Here is a 13,143-nt window from a genome sequence, read left to right as displayed (position 1 = left end):
ATGATGAGTGACGCTGAGCATCGTTTCATGTGCCTGTTGGCCATCTGGATGTCCTCTTTGGAGAAGTGTCTATTCATGTCTTCTGCCCATTTCTTCACTGGATTATTCGTTTTTCGGGTGTGGAATTTGGTGAGTTCCTTGTAGATTTTGGATACTGGCCCTTTATCTGATATGCCATTTGCCACTGTCTTTTCCCATTCTGTCAGTTGCCTATTAGTTTTTTTGATTGTTTCCTTTGCCTTGCAGAAGCTTTTTATCTTGATGAGGTCTCAGTAGTTCATTTTTGTTCTTGATTCCCTTGTCTCTGGGGATGTGTCGAGCAAGAAATTGCTGCGGCTGAGGTCAAGGACGCTGTTTCCTGCTTTCTCCTCTAGGATTTTGATGGTTCCTGCCTCACATTCAGGTCCTTCAGCCATTTTGAGGTAATTTTTGTGTATGGTGTAAGAAAGTGGTCGAGTTTCATTATTCTGCATGTTGCTGTCCTGTTCTCCCAGCACCACCTGTTAAAGAGGCTGTCTTTTTTCCATTGAATACTCTTTCCTGCTTTGTCAAAGATTAATTGGCCATACATTTGTGGGCCCAGTTCTGGGTTCTGTATTCTATTCCATTGGTCTATGTGTCTGTTTTTATGCCAGTACCATACTTGTCTTGATGATGACAGCTTTGTAGTAGAAGTTGATGTCTGGGATTGTGATGCCTCCTGTTTTGGTTTTCTTCTTCAATATTAGTTTGGCTATTTGGGTTTTTTTGTGGTTCCACAAAAAATTCTTCTTTGCAAAGAATACTGGGGCAATTTTGATTGGAATTGCATTGCATGTGTAGTTTGCTTTGGGTAATAATGACATTTGAACAATGTTTCTTCTTCTGATCCATGAGCATGGAATGTTTTTCCATTTCTTTGTGTCTTCTTCAATTTCTTTCATATACTTTCTATAGTTTTCACTGTATAGGTCTTTTATATCTTTGGTTAGGTTTATTCCTGGGTGTTGTATGGTTTTTCATGCAATTGTGAATGGGATCAGTTTCTTGATTTCTCTTTCTGTTGCTTCCTTATTGGTGTATAAATATGCAACCGATTTCTGTGACTTTGCTGAATTCATGGATCAGTTCTACTAGGCTTTTGTTGGAGTTGATCGGGTTTTCCATGTACGAGTATCATGTCATCTGCAAAAAGTGAAAGTTTGACTTCTTCGTTGCTGATTCTGATGCATTTTATTTCCTTTTGTTGTCTCATTGCTGATGCTAGGACTTCCAGTACTTTGTTAAATAACAGTGGTGAGACTGGACACCCCTGTCGTGTTCCTGATCTCAGGGGGAAAGCTCTCCGTTTTTCCCCATTGAGGATATTAGCTGTGGGCTTTTCATAAATGGCTTTTATGATGTCTAAGTAAGTTCCTTCTATTCTGACTTTCTCGAGGGTTTTTATTAAGACGGATGCTGTATTTTGTCAAATGCTTTTTCTGTATCTATCAGCAGGATCATATGGTATTTATCTTTTCTTTTGTTAACATGATGTATCACATTGATGGATTTGCGAATATTGAACAGCCCTGTAACCCAAGGTAAATGAATCCCACTTGATCATGATGGATAATTCTTTTTATGTGCTGTTGAATTCGATTTGCTAGTATCTTGTTGAGTATTTTTGCATCTGTATTCATTAAGGATATTGGCCTGTAGTTCTCTTTTTTTGTTGAGTCTCTGTCTGGTTTGGAATTCAAGGTAATGCTGGTTTCGTAGAATGAGTTTGGAAGTCTTCCCTCTATTTCTATTTTTTGGAATAACTTGAGAAGGATGGGTTTTAACTCTGCTTTAAATGTCTGGTAGAATTCCCCTGGGATGCCATCTGTCACTGGGCTTTTATTTGTTGGGAGATATTTGATGACTGATTCGATTTCTTCACTGGTTATGGGTCTGTTCAGATTTTTTTTATCTCTTACCTTTTGAATTTTGGTAGTGCATGTGCATTTAGGAATTTGTCCACTTCTTCTAGATTGTCTAGTTTGTTGGCATAATTTTTCATGATCCATGAATTCATTTTTTCTGATGATTGCTTGTATTTCTGAGGGATCAGTTGTAATCCATTTTCATTCATTATTTTATCTATTTGGGTGTTCTCTCTTTTCTTTCTGAGGAGCCTAGCTAGAGGTTTATCAATTTTGTTTATTTTTTCAAAAAAACAACTCTTAGTTTCATTGATCTATTTGTTTTTGTGGATTCTATATTGTTTATTTCTGCCCTTATCTTTATTATTTCTCTTCTTCTGCTGGGCTTGGGGTGTTCTTACTGCTCCCCTTCTAGTTCTTTTAGATGCTCTGTTAGATTTTGAGTTTGTACTTTTTCTAGTTTGTTGAAATAGGCCTGAATTGCAATAAACTTTCCTCTTAGGACTGCCTTTGCTGCGTCCCAGAGCGTTTGGATTGTTGTATTTTCATTTTCATTTGTTTCCATATATATTTTTAATTTCTTCTCTAATTGCCTGATTTGCTCAATCATTCTTCAGTAGAGTGGTTTTTAATCTCCACATTTTTGGAGGTTTGACAGACTTTTTACTGTGGTTGATTTCAAGTTTCATAGCATTGTGATCTGAAAGTGTGCATGGTATGATCTCAATTCGTTTGTATTTATGGAGGCCTATTTTATGACCCAGTATGTGATCAGTCATGCACACTCGAGAAGAAAGTGAATTCCCTAGCTTCAGGGTGCAGAGTTATAAATATATCTATTAATTACATCTGTTGCAGTGTGCTGTTCACCACCATTGTTTTTTTGGTGATTTTATTTCTGGTTGACCTATCTATCCATTGTTTTAAGTGGAGTATTAGAGTCCCCTGCAATTAGCACATTCCTATCAATAAGATTGTTTCTGTTTGTAATTAGTTGTTTTATGTATTTGGGCACTCCCGAATTTGGTGCATAGATATTTATAATTGTTAGCTCTTCCTGATGGAGAGACCCTGTATTTATTATATAATGTCCTTCTTCATCTCTTGTTACTGCCTTTACTTTAAAGTCCAGTTTGTCTGATATAAGTATGACTACTCCAGCTTTCTTTTGGCGTCCAGTCACATGATAGATATTTCTCCATCCCTTTCCTTTCAATCTGAAGGTGTCTTCAAGTCTAAAATGAGTCTCTTGTAGACAGCACATAGATGGATTTTGGTTTTTTATCCATCCTGCTACGCTGTGTCATTTGATTGGAGCATTCAGTCCATTTACATGCAGTGTTATTGTTGAAAAAATGTAGGTTTAGATTCATTGTTTTCTCTGTAGAGGTCATGTTTTTAGTGATGTCTCTGGTACCTTATATTCCTTCCTACATTTCTCTCATAGAATTCCTCTTAGGATTTCTTGTAGGGCTGGTTTGCTGGTGATGAATTCTCTCAACTTTTATTTGGGGGAACCCTTTATCTCTCCTTCTGTTTTGAATGACAGGCTCACTGGATAAAGAATTTGTGGCTGCATATTCTTCCTGTTCATCACATTGAGGATTTCCTGCCATTCCTTCATGGCCTGCCAAGTTTCAGTAGATAGGTCTGTAACCACTCTGATAGCTTTCCATTTGTATGTTAGGGCCCTTTTATCCCTAGCTGCTTTCAGAATTCTCTGTTTATCTTTATATTTTGCCAGTTTCACTATAATATGTCATCCTGAAGGTCATTCAAGATACATCTTAGGGGAGTTTGATGTGCCTCTTGAATTTCAATGTCTTTTTCTTTTCCCAGATTGGAGAAGTTTTCAGCCATAATTTGATCAAGCACCCTTTCAGGATCTTTTTCTTTCTTCCTCTTCAGCAACTCCTATGATACGAATATTGTTCCGTTTGATGGTATCACTCAGGTCTTAAATTCTCCTTTGGTGCTCCTGGATCAATTTCTCTCTCTTTTTCTCGGCTTCCTCTTTTGCTATAATTGTGTCTTCTAATTTACCTATTCTCCTCTCTGCTAATTCAATCCATGCCGTGGCCACCTCCATTTTATTATGCACCTTATTTATAGCCTTTTTCAACTCATCACAGCTATTTTGAATGTCCCTAGTCTTTGTATCAGTAGCTTTGCTGATTGTTTTTTCAATTCCAGCGATTAACTTTATGGCAGTTTTTTAAAAAATTCTTTTCAGTTATGTTGCTTATGTCTGTTTTGAGCAGTTTTGTAGCTGTGATTTCTTCCTGGAATTTCTTTAGAGGAGGGTTTTTTTGTTTCATCTTGTCAGTTTAAAATTTTTTTAATGTTTTATTTTTGAGACAGAGAGAGACAGATTATGAGCAGGGGAGAGGCAGAGAGAAAGGGACATACAAAATCGGAAGCAGGCTCCAGGCTCTGAGCCGTCAGCACTGAGCCCAACACAGGGCTTGAACCCACGAATGTGAGATCATGACCTGAGCCAAAGTCAGAGGCTTAACCGACTGAATCACCCAGGCGCCCCTTGTCTTGTCATTTTTAAAAGCTCATTCTGTACTCTGCACCTGTTAGTATTACTCTGTTAAAGGAGGCTGTTTGACTGTCCAGGGCCTGTCATTTCAGGAGGTGTTCTTTTAGTGGTGTCTCTCAGTGTCTCTTGTTATGTCTCTGATTAATTTATTTCCCTACCCAGTGTTATTTGGAACTCTCCACCATGTGTGCTTTGGCTTGTTTCTTGAGGTAACCTCAGGCATCCATGAGACTATTATCATCCATGAACGCACCTCTGTTCTTGGAGATCAGAATATTGTGGCTTTTAATTCTTCTCAGTTTGATAGTTGCGGGCTGGCGGAGATTACAGAGCTCCCTACATCTCCGCCATCTTCAACAAAATATTTTACTATGTGGAAATTAAAAAGGTAAGGTAAATCTATATGTAATGAACTTTAAGGCATGGTATTTAGAGAAAAAGAAGCAAAGTATACATAATATGTCATTTGTATATTGTAAAAACTGTTTCGATAAGTGCCGACATATAAATGTACCAGGAAAGGCCTGAAAAGGATACTTATTCTTAGAAGTGTCTACCTCTTAGAAAGGGGCTGGGACAGGGTAGGGGTCTACAGAAATGTAAGCTTTGTCTTTACTATTTATAGTTTTTAGTGAAGTTTTTAAAATTTTGGTAAAATCCACCTAACATGAAATTTATCATCTTAACCATTTTAAAGTGTCAAGTTCACGATTGTTAAGTACATTCATATTGTTTTGCACCAGTCTCCAGAGTGCTCTCTTCATCTTGCAGAACCGAACCTCTGTGCCCACTGAACAATAACTCTTGAGTCCCCCTTACCCCAGCCCCTTGCATATACTAATCTACTTTCTGTCTCTATGAATGACTAGTAGAGGTACCCCATATTAGTGAAATTATACAGTATTTATCTTTTTGTGACTGGTGTATTTCACTTAGCATAATGTCCTCAAAATTAACCGTTTTGTAGCACATATCAGAATTCTCTCCCTTTTAAAGCCTGCTTAATATTCCATTGTATGTATATACTGCATTTCATTTATCCCTTCATCTGTTGATGAGGCTTAGGTTACTTCCATCTTTTGGCTATTGTGAATAATGCTGTGAACATGGATGTACAAATATGTCTTTGTGACCGTGCTTTCAGTTATTTCTGGTTTATACCCAAAGTAGAATTACTAGATCATATGGAAATTCTATTTTTAGTTTTTAAAGGAACTGCTGTATTGTTTTCTATAATAGCTATATCATTTTACATTCCCATCAGCAGTGGCACAAGATTTCCAATTTTTACATTTTTGCCAACTCATTGTTTTTTTTGTAGCAGTCATCCTAATGGGTGTAACGTGGCATCTCATTGTAGTTTTGAATCGCATTTCCTAATGGTTTGTGATACTGAGTATCTTTTCATGTGATGGTTGCCATTTGTAATATCCTTTTGGTAGAAATGTCTATTCAAGTTATCTGTCATTTAAAAAATCATATTGTTTGCTTTTTGTTGTTGAATTTTAGGAGTTCATTACACATTCTGGATATTAATCCCATATCAGATATGATTGGAAATTTTTTCTCCCATTCCATAGATAACCTATTTCACCATGTTGTGTCTTTTGATACACAAAAGTTTTAAATTTTAATGTAGTTCAGTTTATCTATTTTTGCTTTTGTTACCTGTGATTTTGGTATCATATCCAAGAAATTCTTATCAAATCCATTGTTATGAAGATTTCCCCTATGTTTTCTTTTTTTTTAATGTTTATTTATTATGAGAGAGAGAGAGAGCAAGAGCATGCACAAGCAAGCAAGGGGCAGAGAGAGAAGGGGGAAGAGAGAGAATCCCAAGCAGGTTTCATGCTGTCCGTGCAGAGCCTGACATTGGGACTCGATCCAATGAACAGTGAGATATGACCTGAGCCAAAATCAAGTCAGACGCTCAACTAACTAAGCCACCCAGATGCCCCTCCTTATGTTTTTTTCTGGGAGTTTTATACTTTATCTATTCTGTTTATGTCACTTGATCCATTTTTGGTTCATTTTTCTATATGGTATAATATGAATGTCCAATTTCATTCTTTTGCATATGGATATCAAATTGTCCCAAGATCATTTGTTGAAAAGACTGTTCTTTCCTCTGCTGAATGGTCTTGGCAGCCTTGTTGAAAATCGTTTGATCATAGGTGTGACATTTCATTTCTTAACTCTGTTCTGTTCCATTGGTGTATGTATCTGTGTTTATGCCAGTACCACACTCTTGATTAACTTTTTTTACAAATGTTTTTATTTATATATTTATTTTTATTTTTTAATAGTTTATTGTCAAATTGGTTTTCATATAATACCCAGTGCTTCTCCCCACAAGTGCCCCCCTCCATGACCATCACCCCCTCCCCCCTCCCCCTTCAGTCCATGGTTCGTCATATGTTTGCATTCATAGGTCTAACAGGAGAGACCTGGCAGGGGACCATGGGGAGAGGAAGGGGGAAAGAGAGTGGGGGAGAGTGAGGGACACAGATCAAGGGAGACTACTGATTACCTTTGTTGTAAATTTTGAAATCAGAAATCGATAGTCTTGCAGCTTTATTCTTCTGTTTCAGGTTTGTTTTGGCTCTTCAAAGTCCCTTGTGATTCCATATGAATTTTAGGGTAGAGTTTTCCATTTCTGTAAAAAAAAAAATGTCATTGTGATTTTCACTGGGATTGATGGCATTTATTTTTTTAAGTTTATTTATTTATTTTTGAGATAGAGAGCACATGTGAGCAGGAGGAGGAGCAGAGAGAGAGGGAAGGAGAGAATTCCAAGCAGGCTCTGTGCTGTCAATGCAGATCCCAGTGCCTGGCTAGAAAACAGAACCGTGAGAACATGACTTGAGCCAAAATCAAGAGTTGGGCACTTAACTGACTGAGCCATCCAGTGCCTCAGTAGGGATTGCATTTAAATCAGTAGATTGCTTTGGTAGTATTGGCATCTTAACAATATTATGTCTTCAATCCATGAGCTGTTTGCATTTTTAAATAATCAGGATGTACTGGTATACTATTTGTGTAATCAAGCATAAATAAACTTTTTAAAGGAATTGTTGGCAGAGGGAACTGGTAAATTTCTTTTTTCTCTTTCAGTTTTATTGAGATATAATTGACATTCATCACTGTAAGTTTAAAGTGTATATCATAGGGGCACCTGGGTGGCTAAGTCAGGTAAGTGTCTGACTTCAGCTCAGGTCATGATCTCATGGTTTGTGGGTTCGAGCCCCTGTGATGACACCTCAGAGCCTTGAGTCTGCTTTGGATTCTGTGTCTCCCTCTCTCTTTGCCCTTTCCCAGTTTGCACTGGGGAAAAATAAATAAATGTCAAAAATTAAAAAAAAAAAGGTGTATATCATATTGGCCCAAAGTGGTCAAAATTACGAACCTCCAATTATAAGATAAATCAATACTGGGGATGTAACGTACAATATGACTATAGTTAATACTACTATATGGTATATTTGGAAGTTGCTGAGCGAGTAGATCCTAAAAGTTCTCATCACAAGGGACTAGTAAATTTCTGATGTCAGGTCATGTGTCTTTACTGGATCTCATGTTCCAATTTTTATAAATTAGCATCAATTCTGGAGGCAAAAGCATAAATTGAATATTAGGAGAGATATGATTATCCAACTATAGTTGTTTGTGACAAGAAAATGTTTGTTGCTGAATAAATTAAAGCAAAATTGAATTAAATAGTTTGTTTTTTTAGACATTTATTAATGAGAGACAGAGACAGCACAAGCAAGGGAGGGACAGAGAGAGGGGGAGATACAGAATCGGAAGCAGGCTCCAGGCTCTGAGCTTTCAACACAGAGCCCAACACAGGGCTTGAACCCACAAACCATGAGATCATGACCCGAGCCAAAGCCGGACACTTATAACCAACTGAGCCACCCAGGTGCCCCTTTAACGTTTATTTTTGAGAGAGACAGAGAGCACGTGCGCGTGAGAGAGAGACAGAGTGCGAGTGGGGGAAGGGCAGAGAGAGAGGGAGATAAGAATCCAAAGCAGGCTCCAGGCTCTGAGCTGTCAGCACAGAGCCTGATGCAAGGGCTCAAACCCACGGACTGTGAGATCATGATCTGAGCTGAAGTCAGAGGCTTAACTGACTGAGCTGCCCAGGCAGCTTAACAAATAGGCTTATTTAATTTATTTAAATTATTTCAAATAAATTAATTATAATTTGATTATATTATCTAAGCTCTGATACAGATTTATTTTGCATGTTTTGCTCACTGTCAATAGTCCCATTGATCAAAAACCAGTTATTCTATTCATGGCACTTAAAATTGTGTCTCATTGAACAGAGAATTTGTTGGGTTTGATTTCATGAAGATGATCTGTCAACGTTTTAAGTCATCAGAAGATATTGGAAAAGCTCTACTGCTCCACATTGACATGCTTTTACAAAGAAAGGAAGAACTGTCTGCCAAGGAGAAGATTGAAGAGCTAATTATAGGTCAGTAGGATTTCTGCAGGTTTTAGAAAGGCGTTAACATGCATGTAATTCTTAGATAGATGACAGAACAGTGGCAAAATACTTAGGTCAAAGGATCCCTTTTTCTTACGTCCTTTTTTTCTCCTTAATAGCCATTAACTGTAACGCCTCGCTGATCCAGGTTCCACATGTTTGGCAAGGTAGAATGAGAATCTAAGCAGAAATAGCAAAACAGCAAAAACATACAAACCTCTGAGCTTAAATCTCCTGAGTAGTGAGACATGGTGAGATTAGAGGCCTTGATTTCAGTGTAATCTTAAGTAAGCTGTGTGCCTTCTAGCAAGTTAATAACATCTCTGTATCTTGTTTTTTCCTAACTAAAATGAGAAGTTGTGAAATACAGTCCTGTTTTTTTTTAAGTTTTTATTTATTTATTTTGAGAGAGAAAGCATGAGTGGGCAGGGGGCAGAGAGTTGTGGGAGGAGAGAGGGAGAATTCCAAGCAGGCTCCACACTCCACGCAGAGCCTGACACAGGGCTCAGTCTCACCAATTGTGAGATCCTAACCTGAGCCAAAATTAAGTTGGATGTTTAACTGGCTGAGACACCCAGGAGCCCCATGTTTTAAAAAAATTCCTGTGTTTTACTTCCTTTTTAGCTCCAGGGTCCTTTTGTAATGCAATCTTATTTGAATCCTGTCCCAAATAAAATAGACTAGAGTTTTTGTTAAAGCAAGAGATGTAGAACCAAATTTCAGCATTTCCCTGACCACCTATCTCTCTGTTGAACTCTATACCTTGAAGAACACAGCTAAGTATGATCCCTTTCTTAGAAAATTCGTACCCCAATGCATCCTCCCAACTCTACACATATACAGAGATATAACAAGAATGATAGTAAATGTCAATACTGGGATGTATTCTGAGTAATGGCATTGTATGTGACTTACTGCTTTCTTTATATTTTACCAGATTTCTTGAATTTTTACAAGTATCATATTTTTATAAAAACAAATCATTGATACTTTTTAAAAGGAAATTTTGAGTACATAATCTCTAAGAACCTTTTGAACTCTAGATTCTATGAACTGTATTTTACTGATAATATGCTTCTTGCAGACCCTCACTAACAATCCAGTTATTTTGGAACCTAGTTTTGATAAGTTGATTACCTGTTTTTCCAACCCTTAGGACTTTAATGGCAGCATATTACAAAGAGAGAAAGGGTCTACAGGGAAATACACAGATAATCTGACCACAAGGAAGAGGAAAACTCTACAAATTTTATTAAACAGTTTCAAGTATTTTTAATTTTAAATATTAAAAACTTTTATGTTTTTTATTTATTTTTGAGAGACAGAGAGAGACAGTGCGAGCAGGGGAGGATCAGAGAGAGAGAGAGACAGAGAGAGAGACAGAGAGAGAGAGACAGAATCCGAAGCAGGCTCCAGGCTCCTAGCTAGCTGTTACCATAGAGCCCGACACAGGGCTCGAACCCCATGAACCATGAAATCATGACCTGTGCCGAAGCTGGACACTTAACCGACTGAGCCACCCAGGCACCCCTTAAATATTTTTTAAAAAACAAAAATCTGTGCTACATAATAATTCCCGAAGGCAACATCAGTATAATATATTAATGGTACAGTAAAATCCAGTAGTTGTTAGTGTTGACCTTGAATAAACAAATGTTAAATTGTACGTCAGAAGACTAGAAAGTACATTAAAAAACATAATTTATAAAATATAATTTTTAGAAAAATTAAGAACTTTAGTGAAATAATTTAGATTTTATAAAATAAAAAATTTTGTGTTTAATGAAAGTTAACTGTCACATAACTAGAAAATGTGTTTATCCAAAATGACTAATTTTCCTAAGATTATTAGCCAGTTTTGTTGTGACACCTAATTATAAACTTATACTCTGAAAGTATTGTAATATTTTAAGTAGTATATTCAATAGCTTTTTACTTTCAATGTAAGTAATTTTATCTAAGTCACAAAACAAATTATATCTGCTGACTGGGCTGGGGCATCAGAGATTCTTAGTGTTCTTATCAAGCCTTTTGTGGAAATCGATAGTGCCAAAAGGGTAGAAGAGAAGGGGGGGCATAGAATTCTATTATAGTTTAAACTCTACCTTAATGTGTGCTAATGTTTTTGAACCCTTTAAATGTCTAGATCAGAAACAATCAAACATGAGTTATAATTTAAAGTATTAAAGTTTACGTGTAAACGTGGTCTTAAAGTATTTTACAAAGGCTTTAAGGTATAATTGGCCTTTCTTGCGAACTTGATCTGATCTTGTTAGTACATAATAATATAAACAGTTTTTATTAACGATTTTTAGCATTGCTGTCCTTTCATTCACAATAATGTTAAAGAAACAGATGATCAAATTTGGAACATGGAAAATACATTAAAAAAGAGACTAGGCTGGAAAACTACCACAAATTGGTAGAAGAATTACTGGGATTATAGTAAACTCTGATTGTATTATATAATCAGCTTTGCTAGTAAATCTAAAACTGATGCTGAAAACCTGTCTGAATGTCATTGTGTTTGTAGCCATTACTTAAAGATTATAGGTTCTGAATATAGTTAGCACTTTATTTAATGTAATAGATTTTGATTTTTGTTCATAGAGCTTGGGTTTTTATTTTCAGATCACCAAAGAGGAAGAAAACTGGCACCAAAATTAGTTATCTGTTTTCACAGCATTCTTTGGCAAAAAGCTGCCAGAAGTTTTCAGGTTTGGGAGTAATATATTTTTATTCTTTACATTCTTTCTGTAATCTAATAAGGAAGGGTATTCACTGTAAAATCATGGAGCATCAAATACTTTAATAATCTGTTGAGGTACCATCTATGTATTAAATATTCATAATGTAGAATGTTAATGGGCATTGGATAAGAATTTATTTAAAACTACTGGTGCACCTGGGTGGCTCAGTCAGCTAGGCATCCGACTTTGGCTCAGGTCATGATCTCACTGCTCATGGGTTCGAGCCCCGTGTCAGCTCTGTGCTAACAGCTCAGAGCCTGGAGCCTGCTTCAGATTCTGTGTCTCCCTCTTCTTGGCCCCTCCCCCACTCACGCACTCACATGCTCACTCACTCTCTCTCTCTCTCTCTCTCTCTCTCTCAAAAATTAATAAATGTTAAAAAGAAATTTAAAAAAACATAGTAAGAAGTGGCTTATCTCCACTTGTAGCTTACAGTGTAGGGGAAATGACATATCTGATATTAAGATATAGGAAAGTAATTTATTGTATCATGGTGAACAAGAAAGAGTTTCATTCCCTTCAAAAAACTATGATTTAGGATACAGGAGATTTGTAGGGCAATGAAAATATTTTGAATGATACTATAATGATGGGTACTTGTCCTTATACATTTGTGTAAGCCCATAGAATATACATCATTAAGAGTGAACCCTAGTGTAAACTATGGAGTTTGGTGATTATGATGTGTCCTTATAAGTTTATCAGTTATAATAAATGTGCTACTTTGGTAGGGGATGTTGATAATGCAGGAGGCTATGTATGTTTGCAGGCAAGAGGAATATAGCCAGTAGCTGTACATTTCTTCCCAATTTTTCTGTGAACCTAAAACTCTTTTTAAATTTTTTTAATTAATTACTTTATTTGAGAGAGAGAGAGAGAGTGCACGCGCGCACAAGCTCATGAGCTGGGGAGAGGGAGGAACAGATGGAGAGAGAGAGAAAATCCCAAGCAGTCTCCATGCTCAGCATGGAGACCAACACAGGACTTGATATCATGACCCTGGGATCATGACTTAAACTGAAATCAAGAGTCAGGCACTCAACTGACTGAGCCACCCAGGTGCTCCAAACGTAACACTGCTCTTTAAGGAAGTGTTGTGCAATAAAAATGCCAAAAAGTGGTAATATTTTTTCTCTTTACAAAAGAATCTAGGTTTAATGCAGAAAAATTTGAAACTTCAGATAAGTTTTGATTTTTTTTTTTTAGAAAGTAAATTATAGGTATTCCTGGCTGACTCAGTGGAGTATGTGACTCTTGATATTGGGATCCTGAATTCAAGCCCCATTTTGAGTGTAGAGCTTTTACCTTAAAAAAAAAAAAAAACGTAAGAATACTCAAAAGCACAAGCAGTAATTTCTCTGACATTGGTGGTAGCAACATATTTCTAGATATGTCTCCTGAGGCAGGAAAAACAAAAACAAAAATAAACTATTGGGACTGAATCAAAATAAAAAGAATCTGCATAGC

The 13,143-nt window shown here is 36.7% G+C and overlaps 1 protein-coding gene across 1 annotated transcript in view; it reads left to right on the top strand.

Moving 5' to 3' along the window:
• Window positions 1-13,143, top strand: part of TEX11 (testis expressed 11) — a 229,182-nt gene that overhangs the window by 85,701 nt on the left and 130,338 nt on the right. Inside the window, exons 13-14 of the mRNA XM_029929661.1 lie at window positions 8,763-8,914; window positions 11,558-11,643. Of these exons, the coding sequence (XP_029785521.1) occupies window positions 8,763-8,914; window positions 11,558-11,643 (238 nt within the window). The remainder of the gene's footprint in view (window positions 1-8,762; window positions 8,915-11,557; window positions 11,644-13,143) is intronic.

Source organism: Suricata suricatta, chromosome X (assembly GCF_006229205.1).
Source record: "Suricata suricatta isolate VVHF042 chromosome X, meerkat_22Aug2017_6uvM2_HiC, whole genome shotgun sequence".
In the NCBI taxonomy this organism is placed as follows: domain Eukaryota; kingdom Metazoa; phylum Chordata; class Mammalia; order Carnivora; family Herpestidae; genus Suricata; species Suricata suricatta.
This window is presented reverse-complemented; position numbering and strand designations above follow the sequence as displayed.